Source organism: Pimephales promelas, chromosome 5, assembly GCF_988280905.1.
Source record: "Pimephales promelas chromosome 5, fPimPro1.hap1.1, whole genome shotgun sequence".
In the NCBI taxonomy this organism is placed as follows: Eukaryota; Metazoa; Chordata; class Actinopteri; order Cypriniformes; family Leuciscidae; genus Pimephales; species Pimephales promelas.
Window position 1 is genome coordinate 40,417,392 of NC_142773.1, and position 26,253 is coordinate 40,443,644.

The 26,253-nt window shown below is 39.3% G+C and overlaps 1 protein-coding gene across 1 annotated transcript in view; it reads left to right on the top strand.

Moving 5' to 3' along the window:
* The window catches only part of LOC120482823 (CUGBP Elav-like family member 5), a 228,848-nt gene that overhangs the window by 81,040 nt on the left and 121,555 nt on the right, over positions 1-26,253 (top strand). The window contains exon 3 of the mRNA XM_039677477.2: positions 22,798-22,846. Coding sequence (XP_039533411.2) covers positions 22,798-22,846 — 49 coding nt within the window. The remainder of the gene's footprint in view (positions 1-22,797; positions 22,847-26,253) is intronic.

Below are 26,253 nucleotides of genomic sequence, written 5' to 3' on the forward strand. Positions count from 1 at the left end.
ATCGCCTGTCAATCAAACTCCCTGCAAAGGGTCAATTGTAGTTTGATTGCTTGGTTCACTTGGTCCGTTTTTATGACATATATTTCGGGAATGGAAATACTGAACATCCAAAACAATGCTGTGTTCTTGGCTTAAAGGAGAACTCCGGCGAACAATGAACCTTTGGTCTAATAAAACATCGGAACCTAGTCAATCGTTCTCTGAGATTTATTTTCATGATAATCGAATGTAAAGAGTTTTATCTCTAAAAACTGTTTAGCGTATAATGCTAGTAATGGGGGCATTGACTAAGTAAAAGAAATCGCTAGTTTATACCTCTAACAAGGCTCAAAATAGCCCCACACTAACGCAGTAACATAATGAGGGTCACTACATGCAAAACGAAGCATTGAGAACTTTGTAAGTGTACAGACCGTTTAATAAGAAGATACTTTATGAAGACAGTTCACTTCGCGTATACAGGCAGAAGCCATCTTAAAAAATAGTCTCGATAAGTCGATCCCCGAACGCCGTTCATACAGTTCAGAAGTTCGTTGAACTTCATAGAGTTCAGATCACTCAGCACGACGTTCGTGGTTTGACTTATCAAGACTATTTTCTAAGATGGCTCCTGTCTGTATACGCGAAGTGAACTGTCTTCATAAAGTATCTTCTTATTAAACGGTCTGTACACTTACAAAGTTCTCAATGCTTCGTTTTGCATGTATGGACCCTCATTATGTTACTGCGTTAGTGTGGGGATATTTTGAGCCTTGTTAGTGGTATAAACTAGCGATTTCTTTTTACTTACTCAATGCCCCCATTACTAGCATTATACGCTGAACAGTTTTTAGAGATAAAACTCTTTACAATCGATTATCATGAAAACAAATCTCAGAGAACGGTTGACTATGTACCGATGTTTTATTAGACCAAAGGTTCATTGTTCGCCGGAGTTCTCCTTTAATGCGCTCGCTGTGTGTGTGTAGCTGCAAATGATGGTATTGTGACCAGCTGAGAACTCAAAACAGCGTCAGGAATCCCTCCGTCACACACACACTAAGATCTGCTGCGATGAGACGCGGTTCTGACGCCTGAACTGAACTGTGATGAACAACATCACGACTATGACAGCATGAGCATTTTCTTCACAGGGCATTCATGCATTCGTCCTTTTTAGGATCACATCTTCTGACATCATGTCTTGTTTTAGGTTCGTTTACATGTCTTTGGTCCGTGTTGTGTTCATATATCATTCGAATCGCGCCAGAGTTAGTTCTGAAGCGGATTGAGACAGCTTGTTTGGTGACACCAGGGTTCACACTTGTTGAAATGAACCGCACTAACAGAACAATCGCTCCAGGGTTTGTTTTAATCCAACCAAACTTGCCAAGTGTGAACACTTTTAGAAGGTAGCTGCCTATGTAGACAGTAGACAGATCACTAGGATTGAAGTGCAAGTCCCCCTCCTGACGGCTCACGTCTCTCTTTGTCTCTCTGTCTTTCACACTGTCAGGTCTGTGGTAGCTGTAGAGCGGCAGAGGGTCCATTAAAGCCCCTGGTTCAGGTGATTACAGCATTTGTAAAGGGTTTAAATGCACACAGGCGGCGTTGGGTTTCTGCCCTCGGGACGGAAGATAAGCAGAACCCTCCGGAGATCCTCCCTCCCTCCCTTCATTAACGCCACACTTCTTGATGCTTCCCTTGCTTTTCAGCGGTATCAATAGGCGGCCGGCGCTTTCTCCTGAACATAATTACACAGCTCATGGAGTCAGCAGGGCAAGATACAGTCCTGGGAGTTTATTTACCCTCAATTTTAGGGAATCACAAAGAAAATAAGCTCCTTATTAAAAAGCCGGCTATTGTTTGGCTAAAAACGGTGTAATTGTAGGTGTGAGAGGTTAGACGCTCTGCCATATCGAGGTGAAAGCAACACTAATGATGCTGATGAAGACCATGATGATGAGCTTTAGTTGCAGACCAATGACGCCAATCTTCATTGCATTATAATAATCACCATAAAGTATTATCTGATAGAATAGTTTGATAGCATAAAGGCACATTCACACCAAAGACAATAGCTATAATGTTAAAGGGAAAGTAATGACGCTGTACTGACCGGTTGATTCCCTCAGAAACTGTTGTGTGCTGTGATAGTGTGTTTGTTGACCGGTCACTGTCCTTTAGAGGTCAGTTGTTTCTTTCCATGTGTCTTCCTTCGTGACTTGACTTAACTTAAAAGAATTGTTCACTTTTTAAAAAAAAATCTTTTGCTGATAATTTACTCACCCCCATGTCATCCAAGATGTCCATGTCTTTCTTTCTTCAGTCGAAAAGAAATTAAGATTTTTGATGGAAACATTCCAAGATTTTTCTCCATATAATGGACTTCAATGGGAACCAAATGGTTCACAAGAGCCTGAACAAGAGCATGACCTACACCATAACAGAGGTCATTTACAAATTTGCTTTTTAAAGCTACGGTAGTAAACACATGTTAAAATCTTGATTGCAACTATATATATGTTTTTATTCACTATTAATTCCATTTTAAATTAACATTTAACAAGTCCGGTTAATTTAAACATGGGATATATAGATTTAGATTTTAATGTTTGTTTTAATTCTGCTTGAATAGTAATTTGACTATTATTTTTTTGTTTAGATATATATATATATATACTGTACAATATGTTAGACAAGAGAATCCATCTCTCTCTTTCAACAAACGATTTCCCGGCGGTGGAGACCGGTCCAGTAATGGTGTGGACTTGAAGATATAGCGCATTCATTATTTACCGATCTTAAATCTGCAGCATTAAGAGCTCTGCGCGTTTTAAAGGATCCGTGGATGTGTTTACTGGATTCTGGGCCTGAATAAATAGGCTGTTAAGATGCAGTAGTGTACTGTAGATCTGATTAAACACACTTCTGATGTGTCCAGAGAATATCAAGCAATCTTTCCCTGTTATACAGATAGTTCACACCCCTCAAGAGGTTTTCTTCACCCATTTGCGTGTTTCTTTGTTTTTCTTAAAGTAGTAGTCATTGAGTGTTTGCTTTGCTGTCCTGTAAACTTGTCTATCTAGGCATCAAGGTTTTTTAACCCCTTCGAGAATGGGGGTTAAAATGCACTATTGTTGGTAATTCAAGAATGCTTTGAAATATACCCAAGTTTGGTCTTGTTTTAAAGAAAACACTGAGTAGATTATGGCTGAAGTGAAAAGACTTCAAAAAATGAAAGTATGAAAAAGTTATGGAAGTTTAAATTTACAGTAAATCAAATATACTGTACACTCTAAAAAATGCTGGGTTGTTTTAACCCAATTTTGGGTCAAATATGGACAAACCTAAAATGCTGGGTTAAAAATGTAATGTAAAAATTTAACCCAACGGCTGGGTTAGTCCATATTTGACCCAAAGTTGGGTTAAAACAACCCAGCATTTTTTAGAGTGTACTATACATTTTTTATTTTATATAAAATATATATTTTGCTAAATATTTTTACTCTAAAATTACTATAAAATCAAAGCCATAAATATAACCAAGTACTGTTCCAAATTTGAAGTTGATATCACAAAAATTGAAGATTTTGTTAAGGCGTAGTACCAAAAATAGCCACCGGGTGCCATTGAATTCAATTGAATTTAGTTCTATTATGCCTCTTGATAAGTCTGGTGTCCCCAAAATGTGTCTGCGACATTTCAGCTCAAAATACCCCACAGATTATTTATATAAAGACCCTTTTTGAGTAAAAGACAAAGAGCGTGTGTTTCTTTAAATGCAAATGAGCCGCTTTCCAAAAAAGGGCTGTGCCTTTAAAGCTCATGCCTCGGACACCCCGGCAACAACAAAACAAGAAAAACGGTATGGGGCTCGTCTCCACAAAATGCATTTTTGCATTCCACTGCACTACTTTCTCATTATTCTCGCTAGATGGACCTTTTCTTGCTTGGTTTCAACAAGTTCAACTTTTAAAAGCTCCTGAACTCTGGTTCAAATCTGATCTTCTGCATCTAGCACCCTCAGTAGGCATCTGTCTTTGTAGACTATGTAGTGAGACAGCTCATTAGGGCTTGGGGCTTTTGTGTGTTGAACTGTGTGTGTGTATTCCAGCCAAAATGAGTAAGCGGGTGTTGAAGTGTGTGTGTGTGGAGGTAGAGCTAGCATCATTTACATATAAATGAGAGTTTGCTGATCACATGTGCTATGACCCCATTCGTTCTGCTGGTCAGACACTCTGAGTGCGGCAGGTGCCAGTGGCGCTGAAATTATACCCATGCACTCGCCCTCCGGCACCCAGCACTCATTTGTGATGCGTTTCCTGCCTGACAGGAAGTCAGGGGTGGAAAGAGCAGGTCATTGGCATTTGGCGTCTGCCGCATTATAGCTTGCCACCAATCAGTGTAACATTTAAGTGGGAAGTGTGTGTGTGTACTTGCGTGTGTAATGTGTGCCTGTGTTTTGGTCAGTGGCTCTAGAGGAAGCTCTGATGTGAGAATCTGATTTCAGAGATCTGAGTGATGGAGATATCGAAAATCCCCTCTGAAAAAATCTTTAACTCTATGGCAAAATGAAACAAGAATTTTGCACCTGGCTTTATCCAATGTTCAGGTTTATCTAATTAATGCTTATTTGAAGGAATAGTTCACTGCAAAATGAAAGTTTAGACATCATTTACTCACCCTTGAATGGTTTCAAACTCGAATGAGTTTCTCTCCTCTATTGAACACAAAGGAAGAGTATTTTGAAGAATGTCGGTAACCAGACTGTTGATGGACCCCATTGACTTCCATAGTAGGAAAACAAAATACTATGATTTACTATGATATATCATCAACTGTTTGGTTACTGAAATTCTTCAGAACGTCTTCCTTTGTGTCCAGCATTTTTCATTTTGAAGTGAACTATTCCTTATACAATTGGTTTGCGTATTTGACATTTCAGAAAACTTGCAATTCAATACAAATGTACTGTGATTAATCAACTTGGGAAGTATGGTGATTGCTAATAGTTAAACCTATTTACCGGTAGTGTCTTGCTTTAAATGTATGATTTTGAAAATGCCTCATTCACTTCTCTTTCACACATCGGCATCGTGCTGCATGCAAAATGTATAAGTGATGCCATCATTGTAATATTTGCATACGGATATTGCGGTTGTTCTTTTTCACATTTGTTTGCATACAGAATAGTGATTGGTTTTGTGCAGAAATGCAGGTCTGGTTATTAATAAACAATCAGTTTTTATTATCAGCAGATAGAAGTCAGGGAAGGAGTTCTGCTCTAGTTCTCGTCACGGGTGTAAACAGGAGTGAGTGTGAATGAGTGTAATCTTGTCTTCCCCCGTCTCTCTCTCTCTCTCTCTCGATTGGACTCGTCCTCTCACATCACAGCTGTCATATCTCGGTGAGGGGATGTAACTCTCAGTGACAGCTGTGCTGTTTAAATGCAAACACGTATGCAGAAGCCGGAAGCCAAAGCATGCGCTCTGTCACTGAAGCCCAAGGAAACTGCGTCCATTCATCCGTCATTACATCTAGATCTATCCATCCATCCATCCATCATGTATCTATCTGTCAGCCATCCATCCATCCATCCATCATGTATCTATCTGTCAGCCATCCATCCATCATGTATCTATCTATCAGTCCATCCATCCATCCGTCCATCCATCCATCCATCCATCATGTATCTATCTATCCGTCAGTCCATCCATCCATCCGTCCGTCCGTCCATCCATCATGTATCTATCCGTCAGTCCATCCATCTGTCCATCCGTCCATCATGTATCTATCTATCCGTCAGTCCATCCATCCATCCGTCCGTCCATCCATCATGTATCTATCTATCCGTCAGTCCATCCATCCATCCATCCATCCATCATGTATCTATCTATCCGTCAGTCCATCCATCCATCCGTCCGTCCATCCATCATGTATCTATCTATCTGTCAGTCCATCCATCCATCCATCCATCCATCCATCCATCCATCATGTATCTATCTATCCGTCAGTCCATCCATCCATCCGTCCGTCCGTCCGTCCATCCATCATGTATCTATCTATCCTTCAGTCCATCCATCCATCCATCCATCCGTCTGTCATCCTTTCCATCCATCTATCTATCCGTCAGTCCATCCATCTATCTATCCATCTGTCAGTCTTTCCATCCATCCATCCATCTATGGATGGATGGATGGAAAGACTGACAGATGGATAGATAGATGGATGGACTGACGGATAGATAGATAGATGGATGGATGAATGGATGGAAAGAATGACAGAAGGATGGATAGATGGATGGATGGACTGACAGATAAATTGATGTATGCATGGATGGATGACAGACGGATAGATAGATAGATAGATGATAGATAGATAGATAGATAGATAGATAGATAGATAGATAGATAGATAGATAGATAGATAGATAGATAGATAGACTGACAGATAGATAGATAGATAGATAGATAGATAGATAGATAGATAGATAGATAGATAGATAGATAGATAGATAGATAGATAGATAGACTGACAGATAGATAGATAGATAGATAGATAGATAGATAGATAGATAGATAGATAGATAGATAGATAGATAGACTGACAGATAGATAGATAGATAGATAGATAGATAGATAGATAGATAGATATCTATCTATCTATCTATCTGTCTTTCATTCTTTCCATCCATCCGTCTGTCATTCTTTCCTTCCATCCGTCTGTCATTCTTTCCTTCCATCCGTGTGTCATTCTTTCCATCCATCCATCTATCCATCCATCCAATCTGCCAGTCCATCCATCTATTCATCTGTCTGTCATCCATCCATCCATCCATCCATCCATCTATTTGTCAGTCCATCCATCTATCTATTCATCCGTCTGTCATCCATCCATCCATCCATCCATCTATCTGTCAGTCCATCCATCCATCTATCTATTCATCCGTCTGTCGTCCATTCATCCATCCATCCATCCATCCATCCATCCATCCATCTATCCATCCATCCATCCATCCATCTATCCATCCATCCGTCTGTGATTCTTTCCATCCATCCACGTGGGGTTTGACCAGCATGAGGGTGCGTAAATGAAAACATAACAGAATAGTATTTTTTGGGTGAACTCTCCCTCCAGTGTTGCCTTCTCATCTCGATCTTCCACAGTTTAAACACACACTCATAATGTCTCACGCATTCACGGCCCTGTTTGACTTGCACACGAGCCGAGGAGAAAGATGTGCGCGGAGCAAAGGCGAATTAACACGGCGCGAGTACAAACAAGCAGATCTGCAGCGCAGCAGAAGCTCTTCCCCGGGCTATTCTCCATTCTGCTATGTAGACATTTCTCTGTGCTGAGTCTTACAGAAGTGTGAATATCAAATCTGGTGTAAAACACTTTTCTTTGTGTAGGAGCTGGCCTCCGTTCACTATTCGCCTCAAACCACTATCTTGTCTCTCGTCCCTCTTCATTTCCTTCTCAGTTTTCCTTGATTGTGCTCTACCTCAGTCTTGTCATGTGTGGGAAGAGTGCTGTATTGCTTAGATGTTGCTCTTTCATAGCTTCCATTATTAAGTATAATCTTTACCGCAGACGTTTCACTTAAAATTCCCTTACGAAACTAAAATTTGAGTTCATATTGAGATCTTTGATTGCAGAATGTAGTATCTTGGCAAATCTGAGCCACTTCTGAAACTTCAGAGGAGACACATTTGGGTGAACAATGGCATGTTTTTCTGAGTAAAATCATTTTCTACGAGATATGAGCGAAAATAAAATAATCTAAAAGCGACTTTTATGTGTATTTCTCCTATGGGCTGTCTTTCTCTTCATTAACTCTCTCCTTCGGAGTGTGTGACCTGGATTAGAGGAGTATGTTGTTGTTGCCTGCAGTCACATGCAGTCATCTTCTGTGTGTCGGCCGTGTGTGTGTTGTATTGATTTTATTTTGGAGCAGAGCAGGATGTGTTTTAGCTGAGCCTTGAGGGAGAAACACAGAGACAGAGAATGAGAGAAGAAGAAATCTAGAGAGCGACTCGCTCGCCTACAGCTAGTGTTGGTGTTGATGTCAGCAGATCACATGGACATGAAAATACACACACCTGTCTATTACTGTGAATCCAGTGCTGTCACTAACACCCATAATGAGCTCCTGAAACCAAAGTGCTTATATATGTACAATGCCATTCAAAAGGTTTGGGCCTGTAGGAGGTTTTTATTCAGCAAGGATACATTGATCAAAAGTGGCATTAACCCAAATTATGAGTCTTGGGCTATTTTGGCCCTTTTTGAGTACTTTTTTATTTTTTTTAATTTTGCGACATAAACAAATGTTTACCATACCAATTTTTGGTATCATTTTTTTCAGCACAACATCACTTATATGACCAGACAATTAGTTTATCACTTTGATGTACTGTATCAACATACTGGACACAAAATCACACAAAAAACACTAAATCCGAAGCTTTTGTACTACAAAAAACACAAACATGCACAACGAAGCATTTCAAAAGGTTTAAAATATAAACACAAGTTGTAAATGTCAAAATATACAGGTAAAATTCAGATATAATCAAGCTATATACAAAAAAAAAAATGATTTACAAAAAAAGCGAGTTTAGCCATATAGGCTTTTTTTTTTTAGCTTTGCCACTTTTTTTAAAAAAAATGTGCACACAAATATATGAGGGCTATATTTAAGGCCTTGCATTCCCAGAGTATGAGGGTTCCCAAATAGTGCAAATAAAACATAAAAAAGGTAAAATTGAGATAAAATGAAACTATATACAGCTAAAAGCAGGTGCGGCAATAGGTAGGGTTGGGTATCGTTTGAATTTGAACGATTCTGATTCCGATTCCGATTCCTTGTTTCGATTCCGGTTCCTAACGATTCTCGATTTCGATTCTTTTAAGAGGCAGGGTCAAAAAAGTTTAGCTAACCTTGCTAACCAACGGCCTTTCTGAAGGAAATACTCCTTCTGTCACAAATACTTGTCACAAATTTTGCATTTTGCCGAGATTTCGTTCATTTTTAGAAAAGTGAAGCCACACTTTGGATCGCCAACGTAAGGTACTCATGTTCGACTCGAGTGGTTATGCCAACACTTCCGGTAGACGCTTCTTCGTTGGTGTTGTTCAGCGGTTTCTTCTTCCGCTCGGCGGACTGAATATCGAAACTAGGAATTGAAATTTTAAGTTTTGAACGATTCCGGGAAAAACGAAAAGTTAGTCCCGGTTCCAATCGATACTCGATTCTCGATACCCAACCCTAGCAATAGGCATTTTTTCTTTTCTTTTTTTTTTGCTTAGAAACTACAAAACACTTCATGTACAATTACACAGCTTTCATTCCTTGAGTAAGAGGGGTTCCTCAATAGTGCAAATATAGGTAAAATGAACACAAAATCAAACCGTACATCCAACTATTTACAACAAATATCAGGTGTGTTCATTTGGGTTTTTTTTATCTGTGCCACTCCTCAAAACAGTTTATCTAATCTGATCCTAAACTACTCCTAAACTATCTACACCACTCATAAAATACTCTCAAAATCTACTCAAACTAGCAATAATTTCTCTCTCTCTCTCTCTCTCTCTCTCTCTCTCTCTATATATATATATATATATATATAACGTATATATGTCTCTCTTTGTCTGCTCCGTAAATCTCCTGCCTTTCACATTCGCGTCTTTGCTCAGTTGGCTCCTCCTTCATTTGTAAAATATGCAGCAGAATCAGCAGATTCACACATTTTTGTCCGTTTTGTTTTATGACAGAAACCGACAAAGTTATTAGAATAAATGCAACGTCTGTCACATCCCGTCTTGCGTACTTTTACGAACGCGTCAATATACGCGTACATTTTTTTATATAAAGTATAAATGATCATATCTCCGTTTTTACTTGGTCTATCAACACAAAACAAAAAGTAAAATAGAATTTCAAGTCAGCACTTCGACAGAAGTGGACGGCAGCCAGCGCTCAACGTGACTTTGTTTTTATGCTTCGACGTCTTAAACTGGACATGTAACTTGATCACGCCGGCATGATCGGCGACCCCGAAGGGTTAAAGACAATTTCAACTTTTTAACTTTCTATATATCCTATCACAGTCCTGAAAGAAATGCATTAATACCTGGTTCAGATTACACGATTTTAGCCCGTAGATTTTGGCACGTACGGTCCATTTGACGTAGGGCGTCGTGGCGATTCCTAAACGTCAACGGGTGTTAGGATGCAAGATTCGATCGTATCATCTCAGTACATTTGAGTATTTTGAGTGTAGAGAGATCTCTGATTGGTGGAACTTTTGCAAAGCATCATGGGTAATGTAGTTTTCCACCAGGAATTCCACTGTTAAACATGATTATTTGAAAACTAAGCTGAAATAATGTGAGCTGATGACGGCTTCAACAGAAGCAAGTACCATCGATTATCAACCTTGTAGCTCATTATGTCCGCTTTTAAAGATTTATAAGTTATCGTTTAAAATCAATTTCCCTATGAAGAGTTTTTCTATGGTCAAGTTATATTAGACTAACACCACTGAAATACTGTGAAGGCTTTATGATGATGCGTTACAGCTCATTCGAGATGTCCGAGGGAGGTCATTTGCCAGGATTTGTTACAACGCCGACAACTTGCTTCTAATGATTAGTAATGAACCAAAGTCCCAGATAAAATGTGTCCGAGAGCAGTTTTTAAGTAAGTGCTTCATTCTGGAAGACTTTCAGACCCTCGTTATTTCAGATTAGCTCTTTTTTTTGTGTGTCAATCTTCAATCCTTCACTAACCCACACAACAGCCTCACCTTTGCTTCCAACCATCGGCTTTAATCAATGGTGCTGCGGTGTTATCTAAATAAAGTCTTTTCACTGAGTGAGTTTGAGGTCTTGGGCGTCTTTCAGTGGCCGCCGGCTCACCGAGAGCTCCTCTCACCCTGTTCAATCTGAGTTGTGTGGAGCGCAATCAATACGTCCATTAATTCTACTTAGCGGCGCAGTGCGCTACAACCAGGGGCTGGAGGCCACACAATAGCAGGTGCGATTGAATGGCTGACCTTTTGAAGCCAAGACCCTCGCATTGATCCGCTGTATTCATGACAGATGAGTGAGGGGGACGCAGCACTTTTGCAATGGATGGCTTAAAGCGATAGTTCACCAAAAATGAAAATGTGGTTATTATTTGAAGAGTTCAGATGCAAAAGCCTCTAAATGCCATTTGAAATTTTCCTCTTTAATGATGATTTTTACCAAACTTGTATATTTAAGTTCAGTAATTTCACTTAAATGGCAATGATAATTACCTATTAATTGTTATTTAAGTGAAATTACTGAACTTAAATATACAAGTTTGATAAAAATCATCATTAAAGAAGAAAATTTCAAATGGCATTTAGAGGCTTTTGCATCTGAACTCTTCATTTACTCGTCCACGTGTATTTTTCCGAAAAGACATTTTGACTTGTTCCTCAGTTGATAAAATGAACGGAAATCTTTACATGATCATGTTATCCGTGCAAAACTTCTGAAACAAAAGTTGCGATTGTCTTTTCTTCCCTGTTGTGACATCCTAGTGAAACGGCTTCTGGAACCACTGTAAAAAAAAAAATAATCCTGTGAAAAAACGGTAAACTACTGGCAGCTGTGGTTGCGAGCATCATACCGTAAAAATACGGTGTGTTACTGTTTTTGTGTTAGAGCATATAGCTGTTAAAGGAGTTGTTCACTTTTAAAAAAAACTTTTGCTGATAATTTACTCACCCCCATGTCATCCAATATGTCCACGTCATTCTTTCTTCAGTGGAAAAGAAATTAAGGTTTTTGATGAAAACATTCCAGGATTTTTCTCCATAATGGACTTCAATGGGGTCCAAAACGGTTCAAGGTCCAAAAGAGAGTTTCAGTGCAAACAGGGCTTTAAACGGTTTCAGACGATGAATAAAGGGGCTTATCTAGCGAAACGATCGCTCATTTAAAAAAAACACCAAAATTTTAAGTTTTATAAGCTCAAATGCTCGCCTTGCTCTGTTCTGTGATGCGCGTTCGTGACTCTCCTGTTCGAACTCGTTCATCAAAATGAACGAATCTTTTTTCGAGTCATTTCGTTCATTCAACGATGGTTTCGCTAGATTAGACCCTTATTCATCGTCTGGTGTCGTTTAAAGCCCTGCACTGAAACTGTCTTTTGGACCTTGAACCGTTTGGACCCCATTGAAGTCCATTATATGGAGAAAATCCTGGAATGTTTTTATCGAAAACCTTCATTTCGTTTCGACTGAAGAAAGAAAGACATGGATATCTTGGATGACATGGGGGTGAGTAAATTATCAGCAAAAAATTTTTTAAAAGTGAACTAATCCTTTAAACTGTTGGTGAGATGGGATGAGATAATGTAACGCTGACGTAGGCTACAGTACAATGACAGTTGCACAGATGTGTGTGTGTGCGCGTGAGTTGGGAAACGGTGAGAAAATGTAAATTTAGTTCTGCTTAACGGTTCCTGAACGCTGTAACTAAAAGCTGTCAGGACCTACATGACTAAATCAGCCGTCAACACAGCCGCGGGTGATTTGTTTACTATACGAGTTGCGGTAAGTCTACTCAGTGATGCGCGGGTTGATCCGAAATGAGCGGGTGCCTGCGGTCACCCGCGGTTACGGGTCATCCAAAAATGTTTTTAATGATATTCGGGTCGCGGTCGGTCGGGTCGTTTGAAAAAAGATGCCAATTAAACATTTGTATTAATATAGTACTAGATACAATTTTTGATGAAATATACAGCTCTACACATTATTGGCTGAATAACTGGCACGAAGATAACACACAAGCTCAGTCTAAAGTCTAAACAGTTCTCGGTTCTGTACTGGTGATTCGAGAACCGCTGTCCCTGTGCGTTCGGTATGCGCAGTATCAGCTGCTCGTGTTCATCACTTCTCTCAACAGTGGCACCAACATGTCTAGGTTCAGTGAACTGTTGGAGTTACTGGAGTAAAATATAATTGAGGATATTGTTTTATTTCGATTCGGAGGGACTGTCAGGCATGTCTGAAAGTGAGTAACTTTAGTAACTTGTGGATCAGCACTGACGCAAGACGCGAACTGTTTCGAACGATTCAGTTCGATTTAGTGTACTGGTTCAACCGGTTCACTAAAAAGAACCGGTTCAAAAGAACGATTCGTTCACGAACCGGCCATGTCTATGATCACTACAGTCTGCAGAGAGATGGAGGCGGCAAGAGAAAAGGTGAAGACTGGGGAGTGGAAGCTGCGCAAATACACAAATAGAAAGTAAAAGTGCGGGAGACATTTGCTGAAATAATGAAAGATGATGACCAAAGTGCTGGCTTGCCTTTGTTATGTGTAGGCCGTCTTCTTGCGATGCTGTGTTGTTATACGTCTATGGCCCAATAACGCTCCGATGACGATGAGCATTTACTAGCCTACTTAAAAAAAATGCGGTCAGGAAGCGGGTCGGGTACAATATTTTTTTTACTTTTTTTTGCGGTCCGAGTTGCGGGCGGGTAGTTGAAAACGTCGGTCGGTTGCGGGTTGTTTATACATTGACCCGCGCATCACTGAAGTCTACATATCTGTTGTGCGTGTGTGTGTGTGAAAATCAGTGAATGAAAAGATTTTTTTAAAATGTAGGCTATATTCTAAGAGTTATTATTACTCATATTGATTTCGTTAATAACTTGACAACACTTAAATGTGTATGAACAATATTGTGAAATTCACGTTTTTCACCTTTAGGCTATGAGGCAAAAAAACAAAACAAAAAACTGGCTGGTAAAAAGTCTCCGTGGCAGGTGAATTTTTGATATCCACAGTGGCTGGTGGCCAAAATAGTTAACTTCAGGCCCTGACTGTACTCAAGTAAATGTACTCTGTTACTGTCCTGCTCTGGGGTGCGTTTCCCGAAAGCACCGTTAGCCAACTATGGTCGCATATTGAACTCTATTGGTAACGACGGAAGTTGCGACCATAGTTGGCTAACGGTGCTTTCGGGAAACGCACCCCTGATTAAGTGCCCATAAAACATGAAAAACAATACGAGTGTGTGTGTTAGTGCGTTTATGTGTGTGCGCTCACAGGAAAAGCATTTGTAAACAGGGATTCCGTAAAGTGTAAGTCCTGTATAAATGATGTGGTGTCAGTGTTTTTGCCCAGAGATGTGCTGCAGTCATCAGTTCTACAGGGCAGCCGTGAGTACAGTAGAACATGAGAACAAACACTATATGCATCCAGATTTATGTATTTACTATAGCATGTGTGTGTGCAGACAGGTGGATCGTTTGTCTTTATGACAGCGCTTTTATGACATTTATTATTATAAAATGAGCACCATAAAACATAATTGAGCGCTGACATGTCAGTGGAAATGTCGAGCTGCTTCACGTGGGAGCAGTTTGGTGGTAACAGGCTGTACGTTGAAGATAATGTTACTGTAATATATATTGTGAAACGATATGAATCGTAGACAAGATGTCTGGCAGTGTTGGGTTAAAATCGGTCCCCTGTGTGATTCTGTTCTGTGATATTGTTGTCTGTGGTTGAGACATTGCAGTCTTGCTGTTTCTTGTTGGACAGTTTGTGGTTTATCGAGCAGTTCTTTGAAATGTTGTTCTGTTTACAACAAAAAATCCCGTATAGTATTGCCTTGTTTATGGACTTGTTTGATCATGGTACCATGGTATTCTTTTTACAAAGTGTTTATTGTTAAACTGAACATATTATACATACTTAAATGCAACTCTGAAGGATGGGAACTGATACGGTTTTGGATTAGAATTGATACGGTAAAACCGATACCATCTTTAGTGTTCATATCAGAGTGCTGAGGAAGATCCAGTGTGGTGAAGAGATGAGTCCCCCTGAGGAGATGGGTCCCACCTTAGGACCCCATAGTATGCCAGTAGTATGCCTGATCTAAATATGTTCTCACGATAACTTTGTTGCCATCAAGTAATATGTTTATTTGTTTAGCGCTTTTCAAGTAAGTTTTTAAGTCGAGAATATAGTTGTTTAAAGCTCAAATCTGTGGTTTATTTATAAAGATTGCACCTTTTTAAAACATTGTTCTGACATTTTCGGAGTTGTCAGAACCAGGGATCAGCAGCACATCTAAAGTTAACTAGCCCGCCTGGAACAGCCTTAACTTGGCTAGTCATTCTGACGTTTGCCGCGGATAAATGCTATGCTACTATGTAAGCTAACTAAAAAACAATAAGAACGAGAAATGTTTAAATTAGGGCTGCACGATTATGACAAAAATCATAATTGTCGATTATTGCCCTGAAATTATAATTGCGATTATTAATTACGATTATCACAATTTACATTGAATTTTGTTTTGAACAACTTTATGCCATTGTTCGAAGAAACTGCATGCAAATTTTTATATCAAAATAAAATGCCTGAAAACTCCTGAAACTTTCAATGCTTTTCTACAAGTAACTTTAAGTGCTTTTAACTTTTTAAATGCTTTTCTACAAGTAACTTCAAGTAACAAGTAACTTTTCCTCTTCGGTCGCCCTACTGGTTGGAAACAAAATTGTCCATTGCCGCTATCGTAAATAATTTAGCCTACCGTCGCACGCACACTCGCTGTTTATCCAGCCCCCGCTTTAGAATGAACGATGTCCACAGACAAGGTAGAGTATGTTACATGATTTCATGAAAGGATGATGTATTGCGACATCAGAAACAAAAAAACAACAACGAAATAATGACTATTGTAGTGCTTGATGTAAAGCAGTCGAATTTTGTAGTTCTTTTTTTGGTCGGGTTCCTACCCGAACCCCGAAGTTAGTGCTAGTAAAAGTGATACAGACCCCGTCAGGTGACGGCAGAAGTGCCTTTCACCCTGTTACGACCTGATGAACCACTGATAAGATTTTGGAAACATTATTTTAAGTAAACAATGCTAGATAGTGTTGCTTTAATGCTAATTATAATTATAATGTTACACTAACTAAAATTGAAACAATGGGGAAAAAACCCTTAAGATAAACTGTAAAAAAAACAAACAAACAAAAAAAAAACATTTTAAGCACACAGAATAATGTAAGTGGACTTTTTATAATTGTGCCATTGAACGATTACATAATTGTGGCATCCATAATTGTAATCGCGATTACAAATTCGATTAATTGTGCAGCCCTAGTTTAAATTTACAATCTACATCTTCGGTTATATACTAGTATATGAAACATACAAGTTAAAATAGATTAATGACTCCTTATAACGTACTTCAAACGTCTCTTATAATAAACTGATTTTCTCTAATTTGTAACCAGGCACTAAAGCGTTTACCCATAAAACTAGCTTTGAACCAATCGGATCGCTTGGGTCCTAAGGTGGGACTCATCTCTTCACCACACCGGAGTTGAAATCCAGATTTAGTGATGGCTGTTTGGTTTCTAATACGCGCTGTCGACCAATTACAACAGACTGGGCTGTCTGACCAATCAGAGCTGAGCTGGCTCTGAAAAGGAGGGATTTAGAGAGACAGAATCCTTTATCGAACTGGTTTCAAAATTCCTTGCGTTTTTGCAAGGATTTTTTTCAGAAGTTTAGCATTTTGACCATTTGCCATTTTAACCAGTGCATGCATAAGCATTTTTTTTTAATCGTTTGGTTCTGCGCCTTTTTTGTATGTGTTTTGATCAGGAGATTCTGTACTCTTTCAGAAGATGCGCAACAGCGCCCCCTACGGTATAACCGTGAAAACACAGAAAGCCGGAAAATTCCGTCAATGGCGGGGAAATAATTTATTAATCAAAAGCGTTAAACCGTTTTCACATAACAAATGCAATCATAGTCGCATACATGAATGATTAACTTGTGTGACGAATAATGAATCTAGTAAAAATACAAATGTTGGTTATTGGTTTGCAGGTAAAGTGGGTTATATCAATAAGCTGATTTTTGTTAGTTATAATGGAAAGCTTTAATACCTAAACAAGGACAGGGTAAATACATTTAAATTAAAAACAGAAAACTTTTTACAAGTTTTGGTCGTTTATTTACACGATAACGGTGTTTTGGGGACCTGAAAACGCAAACTTTAGAAAACGGGTTTCAAAGTGCAAGTTTTTGAAATCGATACCGTTATCGTCTCTTTGTAAACTACAAAAACGTGAATTTGTGTAAACGGTGTGAAATCAGTCTTGTGACATCGCTATCTACTCACCTGGCAGCATAATACATCGTTTTTAGTCGTTTTCATGGATCCGTGTTACAAGGAAAAACGTTTCTGTTTTTGTTACATCGCTGTCGTGTAAAAACCCTCAGAAATGTTTTGCATTCACTAGACTGCATGCATTGTAGCGGTGTAACATGCACAAAGCTCTTGAATGTGAAATGCTCCTAATTTCTACTTCAGAAGTGGGAAGTAAGACCTTGCACTGCATAATATTCAGTATAATGCTGCCATTGACACCACAACCTGCTGTGTGCTGCAAACGGAAAGGAAAAGGGCTCAATTTTCTCAATTCACCTCCTATTGGCGAGTGTGGCACAAAATGTTTTTTGGACCCTAAGTGAAACGAAAGCAATCCTGTTATTGGGATGTAGAATTTTTTTTATTTTTTATTTTTTGAGATCTGCGTAGGCGTGCAGGGTTTTATTGTGCATCGCTCCTGTACGGCTCGTCTCCTAAGTGAGCGATAGGTCCCCATTAGCGCCGATGTTTACTTCTCGACGTGACTGTGGCCCGTCTCACCCGCTGCTTCCTGTTGCCACGCCGTCGCCGTGACAACTCCATACAGGAGAGTCTTTCATCACCACTGCCACTGCGATGTCGCCACGGGCAACCACACAACTCACCTGCTGTACCCGTCTCTCTGTACGTCTTCATTTTTCTCACTGTACAGCTTTAGCTCGCTCCTCCTCTCCTCACCCTCCCCTTTTTTTCCTTGCCAATAATTGTAATCTAATGTTGTATACTATTATTCGTAATTGTTTATTAGTGTTTTTCTGTTGTTATAATTGGGTTTTGTTAAGTTTTAATTAAGTAATTGTACATTGAAAATGGGTGTTTATATTTACTGAGGAAAATGTGGTGTTTGCCACAGTGCTAGGTGGTTTCCAGGGTGTTGCTATGCATTCGTTCATTTGGCTCCAGGGTGTTGCTATGCATTTGTTTTTTGTGGTTCACAGGGTGTTTACATTTACATTTATTCATTGAGCTGACTTTTATCCAAAGCGACTTATAATTGCTATATATGTCCAACAAGGGGTTAATTGTTTTGCTCAGGGACACATCGATGTCTCGCAGTGGATTTAAACCCGGGTCTCTCACACCAAAGGCATGTTTCTAATCCACTGTGCCATCACCACACCGTTGCTATACAGTTGATTCGTTCATTTGGTTTCTAGGGTGTTGCTATTTGTGCATGTGTTTGAGGTGGTTCCCAGGGTGTTGCTATGCATTTGTTTGAGGTGGCTCTCAGGGTGTTGCTATGCATGTGTGCATGTGTCTGAGGTGGTTCCCAGGGTGTTGCTATGCATGTCTGCATGTGTTTGAGGTGGTTCCCAAGGTGTTGCTATGCATGTGTGCATGTGTCTGAGGTGGTTCCCAGGGTGTTGCTATGCATGTGTGCATGTGTTTGAGGTGGTTCCCAGGGTGTTGCTATGCATTGGTTTGAGGTGGCTCTCAGGGTGTTGCTATGCATGTGTGCATGTGTCTGAGGTGGTTCCCAGGGCGTTGCTATGCATGTGTGCATGTGTTTGAGGTGGTTCCCAGGGTGTTGCTATGCATTGGTTTGAGGTGGCTCTCAGGGTGTTGCTATGCATGTGTGCATGTCTCTGAGGTGGTTCCCAGGGTGTTGCTATGCATGTGTGCATGTGTTTGAGGTGGTTCCCAGGGTGTTGCTATGCATGTGTGCATGTGTCTGAGGTGGTTCCCAGGGTGTTGCTATGCATGTGTGCATGTGTCTGAGGTGGTTCCCAGGGTGTTGCTATGCATTGGTTTGAGGTGGCTCTCAGGGTGTTGCTATGCATGTGTGCATGTGTCTGAGGTGGTTCCCAGGGTGTTGCTATGCATGTGTGCATGTGTCTGAGGTGGTTCCCAGGGTGTTGCTATGCATGTGTGCATGTGTCTGAGGTGGTTCCCAGGGTGTTGCTATGCATGTGTGCATGTGTTTGAGGTGGTTCCCAGGGTGTTGCTATGCATGTGTGCATGTGTCTGAGGTGGTTCCCAGGGTGTTGCTATGCATGTGTGCATGTGTCTGAGGTGGTTCCCAGGGTGTTGCTATGCATGTGTTTGAGGTGGTTCCCAGGGTGTTGCTATGCATTGGTTTGAGGTGGCTCTCAGGGTGTTGCTATGCATGTGTGCATGTGTTTGAGGTGGTTCCCAGGGTGTTGCTATGCATGTGTGCATGTGTTTGAGGTTGTTCCCAGGGTGTTGCTATGCATTTGTTCATGTGGTTTCCAGAGTGGCTTTATGCATTATGTGTGCATGTGTTTGAGGTGGTTCCCAGGGTGTTGCTATGCATGTGTGCATGTATTTGAGGTGGTTCTCATGGTGTTGCTATGCATTTGTTCATGTGTTTGAGGTGGTTTCCAGGGTGGTCTATGTAGTTGTAGTTGCTATATGGTTGTTATTTTTTCTGGCTGGTTGCTAGATCTTTGCTAAGGTGTTTGGGATGGTTGATTAAGTAGTCACTAGGATGTTCTGTGATGTTGCTAGAACATCACTATGTGGTTGCTAGGGGTGTTTTGGTGGTTGTCACATGGTGTTTTTAGTGTTTTATAGTACATTACTACATTTTGTTCAGGTGCTTTGACTCTGGTCTAAGTGGTAAATAGCACATTGCTCTGTGGTTGCTAGTGTGTTCTGGATGGTTGCTAGGGACATATTGGTGTCACGCAGTGGATTCAAACCTGGGTCTCTAACACCAAAGGCAAGTGTCTTATCCACTGCGCAATCACCACCCTAGGGCGTTTTGGCTTGTTGCAATTGGTTTAAAATGTTTTATAATGCATTGCTATGTGATTTCCTTGAGATTCTGTGTGGTTGCTAGGGTTGCTAGATGTGTTCTGATGGGTTGCTAGGGCATCACTAGGGTGTTTTGGGGGGTTGCAATGGGATTGCTGTGTGATTACTAGTGCGTATTGACTGGTTGCTGGGGCATAAATCCCATCACTTAGTAAATTCACAGCACACCTCGCCTCAACCAGCTACATGATTCATGCCTGGAACAAAAATGGTGCTGGATGAGTTTTGCACTGAAGTTTAATACTTCTATTTCTCTCTTTCTGTCATTCAGTCTCTCTGCTTGTTTGCCTGGTTTAATATACCGTGTTCCTGGTCCATGGCCCGTCGGCTTTGATTTTGAGGAGGTGCTGTGATTTCCTGTCGTCGAGGGGAGAGTCACGTACAGGATGCCTAATGCTGTCGTGATCTGATCAGCTTTCATTCTCACCCATATCAGATTAAAGATTTTAAAGCTGCTCCGCACAAAACATCTTATTAGATGTGTAAGACTGTCTTTCTCTCTTGTCGTCTTCACACGCTCGTCTTCCTCCTCACATCAGACACTAAACAAATGCAAATGTGCACGTTTGGGCCTTTCTGTGCATCACAGCACACGCTTCGTATTCATGAAAGACACAATGATTTTGTGCCTCTGTGCTCGGGGAAAAAGGCATCTATCGAATTAAAAAACATCCATCTTTAAGCGAGAACCGTAATGAAGAGAAAATGCTATGATGAGAGAAAAGTTTTGATGGAAATTAAGGAGCGAAAAGTGCACTCAGAGATGGAGCGATGCAACAAAGCAGGGTTAAATAGATGTTATACAGACCTCATCTGACCTGAGTGCTCAGAGGTTTATGTGTTAAACTCGCAATTTCGCAATGTCAACTTTGTTTCTCTTAAAATTCCTTTGGAAAAATGGAGAGAAAATGGATGAATCAGTATGGTTGCATGATTAATCTAAACAAACTGAAATCATGATTTGGCTTAATGGGATTATTGTATGGCAAGGCTGTGATGAAAATTAAAAAATGAAAATTCTGTCTTAATGAAAATGAATTTACTCACCCTCATGTCATTCCAAACCTGCAAGACTTTCTTTCATCTTTGAAACACAAATGAAGATGAAATCTGAGAGCTTTCTGTCCCTCCATTGACGGCTATACGGCTACGTAAAGAGTATGTGTATTTCATTAATATCAACTTATAATTATTGCATTCCAGTGGCCAAAAAAACTTTTGCTGATAATTTACTCACCCCCATGTCATCCAAGATGTCCATGTCTTTCTTTCTTCAGTCGAAAAGAAATTAAGGTTTTTGATGAAAACATTCCAGCATTTTTCTCCATATAATGGACTTCAATGGGGTCCAAACGGTTCAAGGTCCAAATGAGAGTTTCGGTGCAGCTTTAAAGGCCTTTAAACGACACCAGACGATGAATAAGGGTCTTATCTAGGACCCTTCGAGTCATGACTCGAAAAAAGATTTGTTCATTTTGATGAACGAGTTCGAACAGGAGAGTCACCAACGCGCATCACAGAACAGAGCAAGGCGACCATTTGTGCATAAAACGTAAACTTTTTTAATTTATTTTTTAAATGAGCGATCGTTTCGCTTGATAAGACCCTTATTCATCGTCTGGTGTCATTTAAAGCCCTTTGAAGCTGCAGTGAAACTCTCATTTGGACCTTGAACCGTTTGGACCCCATTGAAGTTCATTATATGGAGAAAATCCTGGAATGTTTTCATCAAAAACCTTAATTTCTTTTCGACTGAAGAAAGAAAGACGTGGACATCTTGGATGACATGGGGGTGAGTAAATTATCAGCAAAAGTCTTTTTTTTAAAGTGAACTAATCCTTTAATAGATCTTTCCAAGGGTGTACAAATCAACTATGATTTTGTGAAAATCAACTATGAGAAATGTTTGAGTTCATATTAAGATCTCTGAAACTCCTTCAGAAGCAGGAGACTCATGCAAAGGTCTCACATTAGAGCCAGACCGATATATTGGCCGGCCGATATTATCGGCCGATATTAGGCATTTTCCATAATATCGGTGTCGGCAGTTATAATGGCCGATAAATGAATATTTCAAAAATAAAATAAAAACAAACGAAACACACTTCAATCATCTCTCCTTGGCCTGTTATATTGAAAATGTATGTTTTACAATCTGCAGTATGATGTTATCTATTGCTAAATTATGGCTCATCATAGACTAGCTAACCACAAAGCGAGCTAATACCACTATCAGTGGAAGACCGCTAACGTTAACATTAATGAGCTTGGAAACCATAATGAACTTTTTCTGCCTAAATAAAGTAATTATTACTGTTTTTATAGCTAGCATATCTCTAGTTACAGTTCCTGCATTGTAAAATGTAAGTTATACTTGCGAGGAGTGAACATTTAGACATAGAGAAAAAGTATCAAACGTATCTTGTGCAGAAAAGTTAGCTTTTCTTTTACACGTGTGTGAAATCCAACAATATTTAATAAAAAAAATATATCGGCCGATATATCGGAATATCGGATTTTAAAACCCCCAAATATTTGTATCGGTATCGGCCTTCAAAATCCTTTATCGGTCGGGCTCTATCTCACATGCACCAGCAGATGCACTGAAGTGATGATACGAGCCTGGCGCTGAAATGACTCATGTGAGTCTCTCGCGCCCCATGGGCTTCTGGGAGTTGACGTCTCTGAGCTTCAGTGTCTCTGACAGCTGTGAATCCATGAGCGAGACGGCGCGCTCCTCTGGCTGTCTCTGTCCTACACCTCCACATTAACCTTTCTTTCTTCCTCTCTCTCTTTCTCTCCCGCAGATGACACGGCCTATTCAGGTGAAGCCAGCTGACAGCGAGAGTCGAGGAGGTAAAGAGATTTCATTTCTACCTCACTTTATTGCTCCACACTCTTTTATTTTCTCTGTCTCTCGCACTCGCTTTCTCTTTCGGTCGTTGTGTGCTTTGATATTAGCTTTGACTGGAAGTGTTCTCACTCTGCACGCGGGTCTGTGCTTTATTAGATTTATTTCATTGTTGGTTTTTTTGACGGTCGCAGGACAGGATTTAGGAAACGTTTATGGGTTGAATTTGAGTTTGAAGTTTTATTGTAAGTAATGTACTCGGGCTGTGCAAAAATTAATTGCGATTAATTGCATCCAAAATAAAAGTCTGTGTTTACATACTATATTTTTTGTGTGCTGTGTTTAATTATTTTGTATATATAAATACACACACATGCATGTATATATTTAAGAATTATTTGCGCTTAAATTCTGTATATATATATATATATATATATATATATATATATATATATATAAATACAAAATCTATATTATATAAATATAATTATTTTATATACTGTATGAATAACACATTTTCTTAAATGTATTTTTTTCCTTGTGTGTCCCCACAAGGATGGTAATACCAAAAATCTCTGTTGTTTTGTGGACATTGTATTGTCCCCATGAGGAAAATGTAAAAATGCAGAAATTTAAGGTTAGGGGATAGAATATACATGACTATAAATACAAATATATTTGCTAAAAATGTAAAAAAAAAAAAAAAAAAAAAAAAAAAAAATGAACCTTTTTTTTAGGGCTGTCATAAGATTAATCCAAAATAAAAGTTTGTGTTTACATAATATATGTGGGTGCACTGTGTCTAATTATTTTGTTTATATATAAATACACACACACATGCTTGTATATTTAAGAAAAAAATATTATTTATATGTAAAATATTTATTTTTATATATTATATAAATTATAAATCTATATACAGTATATACATGAAAATATTTCTTAAATATATACAAGCATGTGTATATATATATATATATATATATATATAAAATAATTTTACACAGTGATAATCGGTTGATAGCCCTAATTTTTTTGTAACTTTTTGTAATTTAAGAAAAAAATATTTTTTGTATATAAAATATTTATATTTATATATTATATAAATTATATATAAATCTATATACAGTATATATATACATGAATATATATATATATATATATATATATATATAATGAAAATGTAAATATATATATATATATATATATATATAATAATTATACACAGTGATAATCAGTTGATAACCCTAATTTTTTGTAACCGTCAAAAATATATATTCTTGTATATAAAACAAGATAATACTGAGTAAGGAATTATATATTATTTTACTGTTTCTGAACACATTGAGTGTGGCTCCATTCTCTCTGCTGTTAGTCTGTCTGTCTGTTGTGGGTATTCATTTTGGTTAAAGTGATTGGGTTATTGAGTGCAGATGTGTGCACAGACCTCGTCCTGCTCCTGCCAAGTGCATTAGCATAAGACTGTAAATAAAATAGTCATTCGATCTGCTGCTGTGACGGGGGACTCAGGGGTCCCAACGCCCGGCCTGCTTTTCTTAAATATACAAGCTGGAGTGAGGCGGGCTCTCTCTCTAAAACACTCTCTGTCTCTCTCTTTGTGTTTGTCAAGAGGTCGCAGGCAAACGGACGTGTCATGCATCCGCATCTGTAAAAATGCATGACCACAAACAGAGAGGAGATGACACTTTTATGTGAATTAGCGTGGTGTGTTTTTAATGTGATGTGACATTTCTGAGCTCACACAGCTCTGTCTCACTGACACGATCATGGCGTTGTGCATTTGCATCTGTAGTGGTTACAATCCATAGGGATGTTGAAAAGTAGGTCATGATGCTATTTATTTATTTAATACTTGTCATAATATATTTCACCTCCCATGTGACATTGATTACATCATTAGAAAAAAAAAGAAGGGAGAAGCTTCGGATGAAACATCATGAAATCTAACATTTTCTTTCTTTAAAATAATGTCATTTTAATAATTGTAAATAAATTAATGACTTGTTTATATAAGCCATTACAATATATATAGTCACAATCTTAGCAAGGATAGTGGCTTTGAACACTAGAAGCTGGATAAAGCCGAATCCTGATTGGCTGAGACCCATGTGATGAAATTTTGTTCTCCGGGAACCAATTAGATTTCAGATGCACATGAAGGCTGTTCCAAAAGATACACTATTGGTCAAAATACACAAAAATAGCCCACACGTGGAGCCATCTTTCAGAGGAAACAGCCCATGTTTTTCGTAATGTTTAGATGGACAAAAACCTGTGATGAGAGCGTTCTGTCACAAGGCCAAATTCACTCTTCTCTGTCATAAACGGTGTTTATCCCCCGCCTGCCGCCCACTCCGAAGCAGAAAATAGAGGGATGTGTCTAAAAAAACTGAAATGCTTTTAACGCCCCAAACAAAAGAGCTTTCTCGGCTTACGGGTCTCCAAATCTGAGCTCTAACGCGCCACCATTTACAAAGATCTTTTGTTCCCTGATTTGAGGTCTCATTCTTTGGACGTCTGATGAGCTGAAAAAAAAATAAAAACCTGTCTCTTGTTTGAATGCAGCTTATGCGGAGAACATGCGGTGAGCTCTTCATTACAGGGTGGGCATCACTATTACGGTTTCTCATACTAGGGGTTAGGGATTTGAACAAACTATACGAGTTTCATTTGATGGGCTGGGTATCGTTCAAAAATTTGGGATACGGATACCTTGACTTCGATACCGATTCATGAACAATACCTTTTTCGATATCAAATTTATGAAATTCATTTTAAGAAGATTATTATTATTAATATTACCTAAAAAAAAACTTTTGTACACTGACGCATGTATCATTCGTATTTTGCACCCGCGCAAAGTGGACTTTTCCCTCCACAGACGCACGTCAGTAAACTAGTGAATGAACTTGCGCTCCCGGGGCGGGTCGGCGGAAAAAGGAGGCGTGTTTCGGCGCTAACAATCCCTGGTGCTATTTTGCAGCTCCAGAAAACAATTGCGCCACTGACCAGAAAAACACCTAGTGTAAAGTCAGTGGCGCGTTGCGCGTACATTCAGATGCTATTTTAAGCGCGCATGCTTGGCCATAATACAGAGTGTGAACAACGCGCATACACTGTAGATGATTCTCTCATCCACACAGATGCATTTTACTTTTTGCAAATTAACATTATTATAAGGAAAAATATTAAAACACGAGGGAAATCATTGTTGTGTCCATGACGATGGGGAAAATAGGCATAAGCTTACACATTTACCCAAATTATCATATACATGTTTAACCGAAGCTAATTTGGGTGGGTTTGTCCCGTCCCCAACGTCACTTCTCTTTCTTTTACGGCCCTGACGAGAACATCGGTCTCCTCGGCTGTGAACCGATTGTGAAGCGCG